The sequence below is a fragment of the Phoxinus phoxinus genome (assembly GCF_949152265.1).
Source record: "Phoxinus phoxinus genome assembly, chromosome: 8".
NCBI lineage: Eukaryota > Metazoa > Chordata > Actinopteri > Cypriniformes > Leuciscidae > Phoxinus > Phoxinus phoxinus.
Window position 1 is genome coordinate 34,535,968 of NC_136883.1, and position 17,117 is coordinate 34,553,084.

The 17,117-nt window shown below is 38.5% G+C and overlaps 1 protein-coding gene across 4 annotated transcripts in view; it reads left to right on the top strand.

Annotated features, from left to right (window-relative positions):
- The window catches only part of luzp2 (leucine zipper protein 2), a 165,808-nt gene extending 152,707 nt beyond the window's left edge, over positions 1–13,101 (top strand). For 2 of the 4 annotated variants that reach the window (XM_079620440.1, XM_079620441.1), the window contains one exon: positions 41–2,004. In XM_079620440.1, coding sequence (XP_079476566.1) covers positions 41–145 — 105 coding nt within the window. In that variant the 3' untranslated portion in view covers positions 146–2,004. Of the gene's footprint in view, positions 1–40; positions 2,005–12,552 lie in introns of those variants that run through there. The other 2 variants (XM_079620439.1, XM_079620438.1) reach the window with 2 other exon arrangements.
- Positions 13,102–17,117: the final 4,016 nt, after the last annotated feature.

Genomic DNA, 17,117 nt, shown 5'->3' on the forward strand with positions numbered 1-17,117 from the left:
GACCATATGCATGTGTTCTCTTCTCGTCTCTGTTCTCTAGTCCAAGACCCCAGAGCAGATCGGACAAGCTCAAGAAAGGACAGCAGAGGAAAGCGGGAAAACAGACGGAGACCTAAAAAAGACACAAATGGACAAACACAACTGAAAGGACAGTGGAAGACTTGGCAGATTTTCTGCATGGTAAAAAATGATGTCATATCAGTTTAAGCCCCTCTTCATCACTGAGCTTATAAGCACACACACACTGTAGGCAAACACAAACATCGAAAGACACAAACACAAAATACTCAGTCTAACACTGCTAATGTAGAAAAAGAAATTCCCAACATTCGATTTTGAACTTTCTTATATAAAAAAAAAAAAATTAAAAACAACCACATAGTATGGCATGCATTATAGAGTTTTAGATATTGATTTTACAAGGTTACGATGGTACTGGTGGTTTTTAATAACTGTTATTCTTTTTTTTTTCACAATCTATTTTGATTCTTTTTTTTCTCTCTCTCTTCTGAAGTGAGGACACAATGTTCTTTGATTTGTGCTGTTTGTAATTAAAGACTATTTCTGGCACCGCAGACCAGAATTTCAGTGTTAAAGGTCACGCTGGGGGTCATTTGAGTTCTGTAAATTTACACATGAGGTCAAATTCAAACTTTTGTCAAAGCAGCTTCTGAAAATATTGAACTATTGAATACTGTATGTCCTGAATGCAAAATAGGGCTGCACGATTTGCAGGGGGGGAAAACTGAATTGTGATTTTTCTGATAAATTGTGATAAAATGTGATTTTTATTTTACAGTACAACTGTAAAATGACAATAATAATATTTTATGCTTAATTTTTTCATTTTCAAACGTTAAACCAGATTTTATTTTGTCAAGAAACCACAGAGAGCCCTTAAAATTATTTAATTTTTTTTGACAACATAAGCACTTCTCACTTCTCAGCCAGTTTCCCAACAATTCTCAAGTTTGGTGCGTTGCATTTTTTGAAATGCACGTAATAAGCGACCCAAACTCCGAGCACATGCTGAGATGAGTTTGTGTGGCGCAGCATTTACTGTTAATCGAGCTGAAAACACCAGATCATAAGCTGCTCGCGTGTAAAAGAACTCACTGAAACACGCAGTGCATGCACTTATTTAATTCAATCGCTGCCTTTGCAATTCGATAGTCATACTAAGCCATATTGCGTTTTCGTTTTTATTCCGATTAATTGTGCAGCCCTAACAGAAACCCGAATCAATCCCAGTTCAGCTGAAATGACGAAAAGAACTGTTTAACGTGAAGGTACGGTTTGTCTCGTGTTGTAGCAAAGATTAATTTACTCCTCTTACTCCATATTACGAGGCTCAAGTTGGCTGGCCAACTATCACTGTTGAATATTTCGGAGCTTTTGGTGCCAGAATTAAAGAGAAAAACTCGACTCACAGTGAGTCGTCTCCCTAAGAATGATGTGCCATGCACCGAGTACTTAATCTACTGCTACATCTCTGTGTTTCTCTACCTTCTTGTGTCCTTTACAATAAACCGTGATTTTCGCTAAATGTGTGAAGAATAAATGGTTATTTGTGGAGTAAAACAGCCGTGCGTTTCCTGCGTCCGTTTAATTAACACCTCTGGTGCTTCAAGAAAGGCCCCGATACACCGTTAAAGTGCGAGGTCAATAGCCTAGATCCCACGGGATCAAGGGAAAGTCCTCATTGGTGTATCCTGTACGTGAGCAGCACATCATAATAACTTCAAAGCTTTGGTTCTTAGCTTTTTCAAAGACCTTTGGACCTTTGATCTCCGTCCTTCCTCTCGCTGCCCACCACTTTTCCCTGCTAAAGTTTCTATTCTTTTTTATGTAAAGACTTGACTGGAAGATATAAAGAGACTTGGAGACTAGAAGGTGAGTTGAGTCTTGATGGCAGCAGCTTCTTCTTTTTTTTTTTTTTTTGCCTTGACATGACAGGTTTGTCTTGGAAATTAAAGCTGTTCTTTAAAGATTATTCAATTAATCAAGGCTTTTGTCCTCCTATGTTGTTTTTTTGACACATTTATGTCCGTGTAAAAATACAGGCACAATCTTAATGAGGCAACAGCATCTTTTCATCGAGTCTGAGGTGGTAAAACACTGCCAGTGGAAACGTCCACCTGCAAATTATGATTTCAGGCCATTTGCTACCTTGCCAATTATCATTAAAACTTCTAAGGGAAAGCATGCCAAGTGTATCCCAGAAAGAAAGAGAGGTTCCTCGTGAATGTTTGAGCTGGACAACTCCCTGACGGACTACGTGCTCTCTCTCTCTCTCTCAGATCGCTTCACAGGAAAATGAGGCCGATAGTGACAAATCTGTGCGAAGAGCCAATTTACCTGTAGCTACACTGTGGCTTCCAAAAATATGATGTTGTCTTCCCTTGAAAAACTTGCCTCTACAAGATCTTATAAATAAAAATGAGCCGTGATCAAAACCTGATTTATATCAGCCTCTCTGAAAAAGCCTTGCGGAGACGCAGAATACGCCTGATTACATTTGCTTCGAATCGAGGCTGACTTGTTACAAACTTTTCAAAGTCAAGTGCTTCATTCAGCACCGGGAATGAGACATTAATTTTGGATTTACATATTACCTCCAGTCTTTGGATCCAAAAACAACCTTCTGTTCTGCCACACTGTAACTCAAAAATACTGCAAAACAACGCAAAAAATGAGGCGCAATGTCATTATTTGACGCTCCAACATGTGCCATTCTACTCCGATCTTGGAAACCCCAACCATTTTCTTGCCTTCAGCCTCCATTAACGCTTATATGGGGCTTGGATGAATTCGAGAAAGGCATTCTGATAGGCTAATTACAGCTCAGAAAGCCAATTTTCCCCTCTTCATAGCATCTAACCCACTCGAGTCAGGGAAAAGGTGTAGGAAATAGAGCCCATCAGCAACTTCAAAGTGAATTTAAATAGCTCCATCAATACTTCTATTCAAACTCACTCTGGAAGTACTCGCGCACAGACATCTCTATTGGGTTGGCTCTTTACGTGTTGAGTTATGAGGAGGTAAAACAGTATTTTCAGGAACAACAACAGCCATCATCAGAGGAGAAAAGGAAGCTGAAGAATCTGGGCCAGCTGAGAGACACGCAGTGCCAGTGGATTCATGCCGATTCCTGGTTGCCAAAAGCCAAACACACACATACAAACACACAGAAAAAAAAATGCATTTGGATACTATGCAGACGGTGTATCTTAAGATAGAAACTACAGCCAACCGAAACAGCCTGGTTTCTAAATCTTATCTGACATTTGGAGATAAGTACAGTGATGCAGTATTATGCATTGTGTGTGCGGTGACGCAAACTTACAGCTTCACCCTGCAGATATGTTGACAACATTTCCAAACATGACACCAATGAGTAGCATCTTTTCTTCTGTATCGGGACAGTGAGAGATGATTCATTAGGTTCATTTGGAGGCGAGCTACTCCTAAAGGATGGAGGAAGTTTTCATGGCAACAGTATCTTCCCCACCTGGTTAAAGACAAACTTTAACTTTGTGCGAATCCGTGCACACAGATATAAAAGTGTGGCGGCGGGCCAGCCGTAAAGTCATTGCGAGGACAGATTTTACAGTGAACAGCTGTGGGGCTTTGCAGTAAAGTTTCTCGCTGCCTCCCACACAGTGCATAAAAACACAATTATTCACCTATTATCTTTCACCTCGTCACATTTGTACTCTAGAAAAAGTTATTTTTCATTTAGTTAGTACGCTTTTTGCTTGGACATTCCCTCTGGACTGGACTTGTAAATACACTACTTGAAGTAGATTACAATATGAACTGCAGTTGGAGATGTTAGTTACACTTTGTTCTAGCAGATCTTTAACCACAGCACATAACTCTTACTAATAACCACTTTAATATAGCTGAGCTATGTTGGATTATTTAAAAAAAAAGTATAATAGAGTGCAATGAAATGTAGTAGAAATTGATTTTGCTTCTTATATTGAGTGAGTGTCATTACTGGCAGTAGGCCACAATCTGAAATATGCACTCGGATATACTATGCTGTACTCGAATTGAAACTACATTGACGAAACATCTCCTGCAGCTAATTGATCTATAACATGCACACGGCTTGACGACGTCAAACTATTTCAAGGTGTTTAATCTTAAAGAGCAAACCTGCATTAATATTCATGAGGTAGCCTGCCAACATATGCTGGTCCTAACTAAATCATTCATCTTCTATTAGGCTCCACCGTTTTGTGAGATGTTGTGGCTTAAGTCAATTTAAGCTGTAAAGGTCAACAATGCAAAGCATTTAATTGAACTCGGAGCAATCTAAGCCTACAACCTAATTAAATACTCACACTAATTACCCATCATGCCCTTCTCTTCCTCCTGTAGAGTGGGCTGCTCATTAAAACAAACAGTTCTGATGGATGAGATGTTTTGCCATTACTACCATCTCTCTCTCTCTCTCTCTCTCTCTCTCTCTCTCTCTCTCTCTCTCTCTCTCTCTCTCTCTCTCTCTCTCTCTCTCTCTCTCTCTCTCTCTCTCTCTCTCTCTCTCTCTCTCTCTATATATATATATATACACATGAAAGTCGTTGATGTGCTTACTATGTACCCATTACTTCAGTCTTCAGTATCACATGATCCTTTAGAAATGATTCTAATATGATAATTTGCCAAACAACAGAAACAAAACATCTAATTTTGAACTGTTTGAAATTGAGTTCAAACTACTTTATTCGCTTGTATCAGAGTTGATGTGCTATAGCCTTGAAAAACATGAATCAAGTTATTCAGCTGTTTGAAAACTTCTACAGCCTACATCAGGTGTAGGGTTTAATATGACAACTTTATCATGGCTGGTCTCAGAATAGTAAATGTTAATGACTAACTTTAAAAAAAAAAAATACAAATACAAATCTGACCGTTATCAGTTTGTAGCAGTAAATGAAGAGATGTCTTATCGCTCACAAGTTCAGTATGGCGTACCACAAGGCTCAGTACTAGGACCGCTGCTGTTCACTCTGTACATGCTACTATTAGGAGGTATCATTAGGAAACATGGAATTAGCCGACGATACTCAGCTGTATATGTCTAACCCTAACCCTACCCCAGACCTAAACCAAACCATAACCGAACAAAGCTCTGTGCGTGTCATATTGACACTAAAGGGTGCCATGTGCGTTGGATGTAGACGAAATGTCAAAAGTGTCAGTATATGATGCCCAAGGATGAGAATGCGTTGCTACCAATTCACAAAATTAACAGAATGCATAGCTGATATAAAAAAAATGGATGAACGTTGAATAGAATATATTTCGATCAAATTATTGGCCTGACATAACATTCTTTTTCTGCTTACCCACTTTTTAATTAGTGATAATTTAGCAAATTGTGGACATTCGCCTAAGTGCACCACATGCCGTTTTGTTTTTACATGTTTACCTCTCCGTTAGCACCCTGAGGGCCCTCAATTAATATGACCTCTAAATGTTAAATTGTTTAAAAAAAAATTTAATAATGTGCCGTGAATGTATTTATACTAATGGTATTAGACATTAGTGGTTGGAATTTTCATGTACTATGGTGGTTCTATTTTCTCCACATTTTCTAATAAGAGGACAGAAGAAGCTGAATCTTCTGTTCCTATATAAGCAGAAACTCATGCACTGAATCATGGGGTGTAGGCATAAACTAGGCAGCAGACCTCGATTTCATACCTCATAATAATTTCCATTGCTGCATTTCTGAAGTAATCAGCAGTTCAGCCGCTTGCGTTGTCTTCCTGGAACACACACCACCAAATTAATATGATCAGTTAGCAATGAATTGGAAACCTTCTTTATGTGATAATGAAAATGGTATAGGAAATAAGAGTCTTCCAGGAGAACGCTGCTGAAACCGTTATCTCCAGCTGAGTTGATTTAATAAACACAGAGAATGGTGTGATGTTTAATCTGTCTAATAGCACCTGCTCTTCCAGAAAAATACATCTCTCTCTTCCTATCTTTGAGATCGTGTTCTTCTAAAGCCATCTGGGGAGAGTGGAGAGAAACAGTGGGTATCATTATTTGGTTTAAAGGTGGTTTCTGATGGGTTTTACTTTACAAATAACACTGACTTGTGGAGGGTTTGACAAGAGCCACTCATGAACAAATGTGAAGGTCCCAGAGGCTTGAGACATGAGAGTGGAAAAGAAATTAGAGATGTGCTATTGTAAAGCACTAGAGCTTTTCATCTCTTCACAAAAAAAACTAAAATCTCACCAGAATGATCAACGCTATCTCACGACCAATTCGTACAAGTGAGTAAAAGGTGGCTAATTCGTACGAATTCGTATACGAGCTCACTTATATGAATTTGTATGATTTGTCTAAACCCACGTGATTGGCAGGTTTAGGGGCGGGGTCAGGGGTAGGTCATTCGTATGAATTCATACGAATTGGGCAACTCGTAAAATATGTATGATTTAGCAAAAAGAAAAAAAGTACGAAGAGTACGAATTGCCGTGAGATCGGGTTGGAGTGAGTCTACCATCACTGATGTTGGTGTGTATTTTCTTGTCACTGTAATATGCCTGTCGTCCATGTTTTGTCATATCCGTCAATAGACGTGTGTCTGGTGTGGGAGGTCAGAGGTTATTTGTCAAAATGACTGAGAAAGCTTGACATGCTAAATCTCCAACCGGGTAATCACCCGTTTTAAACAAACGCAGAACAGAGAGTCTGCTGGAGAAAAGAGAACGACAGAGCTCGTCATAAAACAAGAATCAACATTAGCTTGGGTTTTCAGAGATGGCGAGAACTGAGGGATTTGAAATGTTGTAAAAGCGACACGAAGATGGCGTCTTTATTACTCAACAGGTGAGTAAGATATTTTATTGAACAGATAAATTGCCACATGTAGCTCTCTAACAGAGTTCACCGTAAATCATTAAATATTGTGGAAGTTTGTTTCATCGTTGTTGTAGTGATGTGCTGGAGTTTATTTGCAAGAAGTAGCGTGTCTGGCTAAAGCTACAGTAACGTCGTCATATAGTTAACTAAAGATCCTTTCCATCTAAACTGGTTATATCTATTAAGCCTAGTGAATGTTTTATGAGCAGAAGGATAACCATATTCTCTATTAACAATGTGTTAACTGCATGTTTTATCATGACTAATGTGAGAAATCAGAGAGACATCTCTGGTGTATGGAGGGATGATTATCAGCAAAAGCAATTCGATCAATAGGCCTGTTGATTTACATATAACCCTCCCTGAAAATAACTCACAGGTTTCCCCTGGTTAGTCGGGGGCATTTACTTTTCTTTTTGCTCGCTCTGCTCATGCTCCATTCAAGTGAGGAACAGGAATGACAAACTGAGTGACAGTTGACAGTTTAACCCCAGTATGAAAGTGCATCCGCTGATATTCGCGAGAGGCTTTTCCCCTCGCAGTCGCACAGTGCTCCACTCTGGAGTGTGTCTCAGATATGATATTGCAGGGTATTGCCATGATAAGGCAAGAGCTGAAAAATCCTGACAATGGCACTTGGTTAGTTAGAGTCCGTCACACCACCCAGCTCAAGCGGATAGAGGGACAGAGGTGTCAGATCTCAAAAGAACAGATGCTTGTCAAGTAATAGCAGTAAAGAAATCACATTCAGAATTGCAATGACTTTATGTAATCTGCAAACAGCAACATTTGACTGGTTATGTCGAGCATGTTATTGAGTATGTAATGGATATGTGTTTGTGGTCACTATAGAATTGATTTTAAATCAATGGAGCAAAAAGCAAATAGATGGAGATGTGTATATAGCATATAGACTCAATAGACCTCCTAGATAATTAGAAAAGTCAGCTGGAAATACCTTAGGTTCATTCCAAACATGAGACAGCGTTCAGCTTATATCATGCCAGCGACTGCAGCGTCCAGAAGAGCCCAGATGTGCCCCACTGGAACCTTATTAAAATCTGCAACTAAAAACAATTCTTTAGTTAAAGCACTGTACTACACTTTTATATCTGTTCACCATCATTTCAATTGATGTAATTTTATGTATAATATATTTTCTCTTTTTATACATTTTAAATCAACTTGTTTCATTTGTTCCATATTCATTTTGCACTACAGAGGGAACTTCTGAACCCCTGTGGCGTTGCATGATATCCATATTTAGGAGTGCTGATGGATGAAATATAGGCCATCTTACAAATCCGAGATTTCAGAATACGATATGCATTATGTGGCTCTAATTACATACCCTGGACAAGCACAAGATAATGGTTCAAACTCTGATAATCTATAAAAGGTCTCCATTTTCTGTTTATTTTCAAGGGACATGGTTTACCAGCGTCCTTTTTTTCCAGGAAAATGCATCCACAGCATTTGTGTAAAGGTAATTGGTTGTTATTAAGCGCCACGGTGAGACTGTAATATTGATGGGCAATTGGCGTTCTTAGATTTCAAGCTTTCCATTTCTGCAGGTATACAGGGAGCAGTGATGCAATTAGTATAAACATGAATTTTAAAGGGGTCATGACATGGTTTTTTTTATTTTACTATTATGTTCCCTTAGGTGCAATTATAGTATTACTATATTTTTTTTTACAAAAAACTTTTAAAATGTAGTGATTTATGACCTTTTCCCACCCTGTTTCTCATCCTCTGATTCAAACAGTCTGTTTTGGGGGTGTTTCCCCTTTAAGAGTTCAGTGTTAACGCCCACTGTTATGATTGGCTAACGTCAGTGCCTATGCATCAATTATTAACGCCCCCAGCCAGAACATTTGTGGATTCGGCGCAACTGTTTAATAGCGGGTGATGCATGCGAAGCGATGGCTCTTGCAATGATAAAACCTTATTATGTTTGAGCCGGAATCAGAGGAAAATGAACCATCACCACAACAACGAAGACTGGATCAGCCCGTGTCCACATGGAAAGTGAAACTATTTTGAATTAATAAAAAAAAATTAACCCGAGACACTTGAAAACGAATTATTGTTGCATAATTATCCTATAGCTTAATTTGCTAACAGTTTAACATTATTTAACTAATTCCAATGAAATGATAGGGTGTACCACGGACAAAAATGCATGCACAGACAGGCCATCTTAGAAGATGCAGCATTGATAAAGGCAACATTTTTAATTTTCTATCACATGTAGGCATACTAGAAAGGCGACAGATTTTCAAGATTCTCTTATACAAATGTGTTTATATTAGCCATGGTAAAAAGTAAGTTTGCGTCGTCGTTATTGAGCCTAGAATAGTCGGCACGGACTTCTTTGAGCAACAGTTTTCTGGCAAAGCCAAGCATCATATTGGGATTTTTTCCTCAAAACAGTCATCCTTCAAATGTGTAGAACACTGCCGTGACTGAGACGTCCGCAAAAAATAAAGTGCATCCATTTTTCCCTGACGACTGGATCTTTCAGCGTATTTAAAAAGTAGTTTAAAGTTTTAAATACATTACTTACAGTTTGCGTCGTCGATGTTGAGCCCAGAATAGTCGGCACGGACTTATCTTTGAGCAACAGTTTTCTGGCAAAGCTCAAAACAGTCTCAAAACAGTCATCCTTCAAATGTAGAACAAACGCTTAAACTAACACTGCCGTGACTGAGACGTCCGCAAAAAATAAAGTGCATCCATTTTTCCCTGACGACTGGATCTTTCGCAGCGTATTCAAAGATGTTGTTTGTCCACAGCCAGGAACAGCACATCTGCGGCGTCGTAATTTCCCTGTACACAGACCCACTCGCTGTCCGTCGACTGAACACTTGTGAGGCGCGCAGCGCGCGGGCGCGACAACGATACGAAATGAGCGTAGTTGCCTTGCGCTTTAAGCGTAGTTGTCTTGCGCTTAAAGCGTAGTTGTCTTGTGCCGGAGGCGGTCATATGCAAACGCTGGCACGTCACTTCGTACCGTGACGTCACTTCTTACCATGGACCCAGAACGAGCTGTATTTCGAGCTTGATTAAATAAATGATTCGTTTATAATGGGGAGGAAGTCTTAAGCTATGAAACTTGCAGGACGTTTTAATGGTACAAAGACCTCTTATATACCAAAAGATCAAGGCAAATTTGGTTTCTCATGTCATGACCCCTTTAACATTCTGTACTGCTGTTTCCCAGGAGGCTGGTGTGTGCTAATGTCCTGAAAGACTGTTCGGGGATGGACTAATTAAAAGGGAGATGAAATAATCTGAGGTCAAATATTGTAGCATCAGTGATTTTTCCAAAACTGTTGGCTTGATTATGTGAAGATTAGGGATGGCTGACATAATTTAGTCAGCCTTTTTTTTTTTTTTTTCAAATTATTATTATTTTTTAATTGCAGAAACTTCCCTACAGGGGACCATTAAGAAAAAGGATCATTAAAGTCCAAAAAGCTAAATAATAAGTCTATATTCTATTATTAAGATTCTAAATAAGCATGCTTAAGGCACCAGCTGAGAATGCCTGGCATATCTGTAGTATAAGCATTGCTACTTTTTCCAATTTACATTGTGCAGCCAATTTACAGTGTCTGGTGTAGGCCAGAGACTGGAATTGTCTTTACATTGACAGACCTATAGCATTATGTGTTTACTTGAGGTTATCAATATAAATCAATAGTTGAATACATTGAGCAAGCTAGCTCTGCTTGAAGAGATCTGTTTAAATGGTTTGGAGCAGATTGCAGATTCAGCTGGACTCCACTGGGTCCACGTTTGACAAAGTCCTCTGTAATGCAGCGCAGTCTTAGACAGGATTAGGATCTGTGTTCAGACTAGTGCTGTTAAGATCTTAACGTCCGTGCAGCCAAGAGCAGGAGCATAGAAATATGCTTTAGAGCATTTTGCAACAGTGTCTCCACTCATACCCTCATTTTTGTAAAACTCCAATGTACAATTCACCACAGTTTCCAGCCGCATTGAACATTAGTGGCACAACACCAACAACTGGTAGTCCTTTTCACACATACAGTATTATGTTTACAGGGGCAGATGATCAGTTCATTTCCCGCAGTTTCTTGCACAGTGTCCACATAAAACTAAAAATGGCATAAATAAGGACAGGAAGAACTGTGGAATATCAGAGAACTGTATGGGAAAAAAAGAGTGAGATTTAGCACAGAGATAGGAGAGACAGGGCAGATCTCACACGTTTTGGGATCGGACTTTTAGAAACCTTGCAGTGCAAACAGAGGTTGGGTTATTCGAACATTTTCTGTAATTGATGGAATATTTTAGCTGTGATGGAAAAATCTGAAGCCATTTTGACAGATACACTGTGGGTGATGTACTGTATTGTAACTTGTAACTGTAATTCTCATCCTGTCCACTTGGTGGCGAGTGCGCTCTTGCTGACTATCAAGTTAATGGTCAACGATTGGCTTTGTTACGTTGACTGTACGACTGTTTACAAAATGTTTTATTGACATCTTTCTGCACTGATTGAGCGATTACATGAGACATGATACGGATTTCAGTATGTTGGACTCTATTTTTCAACATATTTTCTGAAGTTCATTCATGCGTATCGAAGGAATGATCGCGTTCACTCGCGCTCTGCTTCACTTGAACTGATCGCTACAGTGATCTCGCGCCACATTAAAGAGCGCAGATCAGCTGATCAAAAAGCATAATTCTTCCATCCACTGATTCTATGGAGATTGGTTGAGTTGTAATATACTGAATGATCTGTGTCATACTGTGTCTTTTTTCCATAATTTGCAGCAATATTTTCCACAGTTATTATGCCTCCTGAAAGCAGACCCATTTTCCACATTCCTAGTTCCTAGGTTCACACCATCTTTTTCTGTGGTATGTCCTGGATTTGTAAGTCTAGCAGCTCGCTCAAATACTGTGAGTCTGGCTAGAAAATGTACGAGGTCAAAGGTAAAGACAAAAAGCGTAGCTCTGTGTAAAATAGCATGTTGAGGATGTCAGGCTTAACCGAGAAAAAACACTTTATTAGTTGCATCAAAATAAATGAATTTCCCAGCCAGGCGATGCACGGAAACACTTGCAGAAAACTGGAAACACTCATTTTAAATTCTCTTTGGAAAAATGACCAATTCTGCTAAAAAGAAAAGTTATTTATTAACCTTCAAGATATTTCAACAGCTTTCATTAATTGGTGTCACAACTATAGAAAAGAAAAAAAACAGTTTACAGTAGGTGCATGGATCAACAACAAACTGTCTATTTTGACATTATTATGAGATTATTGTGTGCATAACACACTAGCTCTGTGAGCCAGCAGGTCATAACGCATGCATCTCTATACTTTCACCTTTTATTAGCAGAAATATGCATGAACATCAGCCTCCAGCACTCATTATTTCATACCTCAGCTACATTATGAAGTTCCCTTCTCTCATAAACTCAGTCTCAGTGTAACCCTAAACAGAACAGAGAACAATAAAACATAATGACTAGAGCATTGCAACAATGCAGTGCAACCACTGTACGCACTGCTCAGTCCACCGCTGCAGAAGAACGCTCCATTTTTCTAAAATGTTTTAAAGGATCTCTGAAGCTCAGCCGCTGAATTATTTTTATTTTTATTATTACATATAGGCTACTTGTATATGCTGAAAGCCGCTGCCGTTGGACTGTGTGCCATGCATGGGGCGATGGATGATTTACAGTAAGCAGAACATCCTCAGGACTCCCAAGAGTGTGTATTCTCCTCTCAGATGTGTTTTCTGTGGATTCAATTTTACTGCTTTAGAGACATGGGAATCGCCATTCATAACAGGCCTAGGACTTGAGCGAAAAAGCTCACATTTGCCTCTCTTTCAAAGCATGTAAGAGTTGAAGTTGAGGTGGTGCCAGTGGGTTTACATGGAGAAGAACTGGTGTGGTGGGAGATGTGGAGCTGCAGTCAGAGACCTGAGAGATGTGAATAAAACAGCAGCACACGATGCTTACTTCCTCACAAGACGTGTTTGCTTGTTATGGGTTATGTTGTTTTCAGACCCAGAGATGTATTGGTTCTGTTAAATAATTCAAATCATTTGTAATTGTATTGTGTCTAACAAAATTGTAGTTCACTCATGTGAAGTCTTCAGCATTTTTGAATAACAAGTGAGATTTGAATGCATTATTAAAGTCAGCATGAAATGGAGTTGCAATCGTCTTTTCTTCCCTGTTGTGACGTATATCTGAGTAAAAAGGATTCTTGGACGAGAAAAAATATAGGACGGGACTTGATTTTGTCCATGGGGAACTGATTGGATGGTTGTGATTTGCTATTGGTCTATCTCCTGTAGGTTTGCAAAGTTTACTTTTTTGGAATTTTTGGAAACTTTCCAGTATTTTGGGAAAATTTTCTGCAATATTTGGAAAGTTTCTGGAAAATTACCAGAAATGTTATGCCCCTTTGCAACACTAATCTCATGTGAGTGACAGATTACCATGAACACGTCATCAGAGAAGAGGAGGTGTGTGTGTGTGTGTGTGTATCATTCGAAACTATAAAGGGTCTATCTTTATTTGAGTACACTCACAACAAAAACAAACAGGATTCTGCTTTCGGTCACTCCGGTTTCCTTTCCATGAAGCTTGTGGAGCCTGTCACAAAAATTAATCGAAACTCAGCGTAAGTGAACTTGTTTTGAACTTGTTTTGGGTTAGTGCATGGATCGTCTCTTCTTAAAGGGATAGTTCACTTTAAAATGAAAATTCTGTCATCATTTACTCACCCTCAAGTTGTTTCAAACCTGTATGAATTTCTTTCTTCTGCTGAACACAAAGGAAGATATTTTGAAAAATGTCAGTAACAAAACAGTTACCAGGTCCCATTGACTTCCATAGTAGGAAAAAAAAAATACTATGGAAGTCAATGGGACCTGGTAACTGTTTTGTTACTGACATTTTTCAAAACATCTTTCTTTGTGTTCAGCAGAAGAAAGAAATTCATACAGGTTTGAAACAACTTGAGGGTGAGTATATGATGACAGAATTTTAATTTTAAAGTGAACTGTCCCTTTAATCTGTTTTTCCTGCTGTGGCGGTTAGCAAACAGTGTTGCATGACCGCATGCGCCCCCTTCTGGAATGAAGTGTAGATCGCCTGTGAACGACTATTCGTCTGTATGCACTGAACCGTGACGTCCTTACCTCGACGGTTCTGGACGAACACATCCGGTTTACTGGTTTTACAAGCACTTCTTAATAAACTCACATTTTTAGTGTTAACTTCACTACCTGAAGTTGTTGTTATTATTTGTATCCTGTATTGATCCAGTTTGAGGCCACTACTGAGACGTTTGCGAGGAGGAAGCGTTGCAGAAGATTACATCATCATCGCCCTGCTGTGTTTCAGGTGTTCGGACGGCCAGCGGTGGTGGTTAACCAAAAGAACGGTGTGTTTGAGCTTGCCAGCGGAGCAGAGAAGCATGTTTCTGAGTTAGCTAGAGCGGTGTGTGTTTAAGCCAGTCGTCATGTGCGCTGGGTTTGAGGATTGATTCACGTGTTCTCTCTGGCAGCCCTGTTGCTCCTCTGGCCGTGTAAGTCTGTGGCACTCTGACAGAAATAAGAGGAGATCCTGCTGGATTAGAGGAAACCAGTGTGAATGTGTGTCAGGTTACAGTTCAGATAGTGGTAGGTGATTATTCTTCTAATTGAGACCATTATCAAACTCCTTTTTGAGTCTAAAACTGTTATTTGAGGCTGATTAGCTGAATTGAAAAATCTAAATCTTAAGCAATTATAGAAATTCATTTTGCATATAAAATATGAAAAATGAGACTGTCTTTCCACTGCTTTTTCGTGTTCAGTGCACTTCAAAAGTTAACATTACAATATCAAACATTATAGAGGAAATTATAAGGTCACAGCAGTAATCTTCAATTACCTGTAAGTCTGACTTTTTTCATGACATTTGACACCTTGAACTAACTTTAAAAGTCAAACAGCTTTGTCAAACTCCTCTCATCTCCATGGAAACAAGCTTGCACAGCGCTTTAAGCCTTCACTTGAGAAAGCCTGTCCTCCCTGCCAAAACCACAGGACTGTAATGTTGTGTACATGTATCATCCTCTTTGTTATATTGTATGAGTGAACATTAGGTGTGATTTCATACGATCAGCAGGTAATTACAGTATGAAGCATCATTTTGAAGTCTGCAGTTTGCAAGAAATGACAAGTGACTAAAGCCGTGGAAAGGCTGAGGATTTAATCAGAGCAGACCCTGATTTCTTGCATGTTGCCGTCACGTATTAACCCTGGGGGGAACTGACCCTCAGATGGGGCTTTCTCACTGGGTTAATCATTAGAGACCAGTAATAATTTGAGTGATTTGATAATGAAACTTAAGTCCCTGAATTGGCTTAACAAATTGATTAGATATCCATGCAGTAAGATATTGTGCACATGTTAATGAACTGCTCGGCTAATTTGGAGAACATTTACAGAACGGGGTAAGAATGGTGTAATTATAATGATGGCTGTGTGGTTCTGCGCATGATAGACACTGCCTGCTGCCTACATACTACACTACACACTCACTGAACCTGGTTTGGGTGATGAATTTGGTCTGCATAAATTGTTACATAATTTGATCTAAACAAATGATGCAATGCTCTAAAAGGCATGATGATTAGTGTGCACAAAATAAATCCCGAACTAAGCTTATATATGCACACTAACGTTCTTGAGTGCAGATTTTTTATATATATTTACAGGTGAAACTCAAAAAAATTTAATAAGGTGCAAAAGTTAATTAATTTCAGTAATTCAACTTAAAAGGTGAAACTAATATATTATATAGACTCTTTACATGCAAAGTGAGATATTCCAAGCCTTTATTTGTTATAATTGTGATGATTATGGCTTACAGCTTATGAAAACACCAAATTCAAAATTAGTATATTGTAAAAAAAAAAATCATAAGCTGTAAGCAATAATCATCAAAATTACAACAAATATAGGCTTGAAATATCTCACTTTGCATGTAATGAGTCTATATAATATATTAGTTTCACCTTTTAAGTCGAATTACTGAAATTAACTTTTGCACCATATTCTAATTTTTCGAGTTTCACCTGTACAGTATATTCTTGAAAGAATGCTCAACAAGGCTGCATTTATTTGATCAAAAAAAATGGTAAGACGGTAATATTGTGAAAAAATATTACGATTGAAAATGACTGATTTCTATCTTAATATATTTGAAAATGTAATTTATTCCTGTCATCAAAGCTGCATTTTCAGCATCATTACTCCAGTCTTTAGTCACATGATCCTTCAGAAATCATTCTAATAGGCTGATTTTCTGCTCAAGAAACATTTCTTATTGACATTATCAATGTTAAAAACAGTTGTGCTGCTTGATTTTATTTTTTTATTTTTTTGTGCAAACAGAAAAAAATCACGATTCTTTGAATAAAAAGTAAAAAAAATAAATATTTTGTAACATAAATGTCTTTACTGTCAAATTTGATTCATTTAATGTACACTTGCTGAATAAAAGTATTAATTTATATATATTCAAAATCAATATTAATTTTAGTTTTTTTGTGCTGCCTAACTTCCTTTGTAGCATTTAAAATGATTGATTGTAGTTTTAATTGTGTTGTTGTTGTTAAGACAAACAATTGGATATAATTTTAATATGGGCCATTTATCAGTTATTGGCCATTACATAAAAATAATGATCTGCTAATTATAATATTAGTGAATGCCTAATAACAATAGAACACACAAATAATACACTCTTAATTACTGTGAATTAGTTTAATATATGTTCCAGAAAAGTTTATTTATAATAAAAAAAACATATGAAGGATATGAAGGTCGCTGCCTTCACATTTGCCCCGCGGTGTCTGTAGCTCGACCTTCTAAAGCGAGTCACCTACAGTGTTTTGAAACCGTGCATTGAAGATCTCGTCAAAGGGAAAAGCAAGTATTGTTGTGGTGCTTTGGCTCTCTCCACATGCTTGGTGGCTGGTGCACTTTACAAATGGCTCTCGATTGAAGCCGAACCCTTTGTTACCTTGCCTGACCTCCAGAGAGACCGCCTGTGCACGACCCCCGGGTCACCTGATGTCCTCCGCGGAGCATGAAAGCGGCGCTGCATCTCCTTCATCTAATTAGATCCGGTGCCTCACCTTGTCTTTCTCTTTCCTCCATGTGGTACTC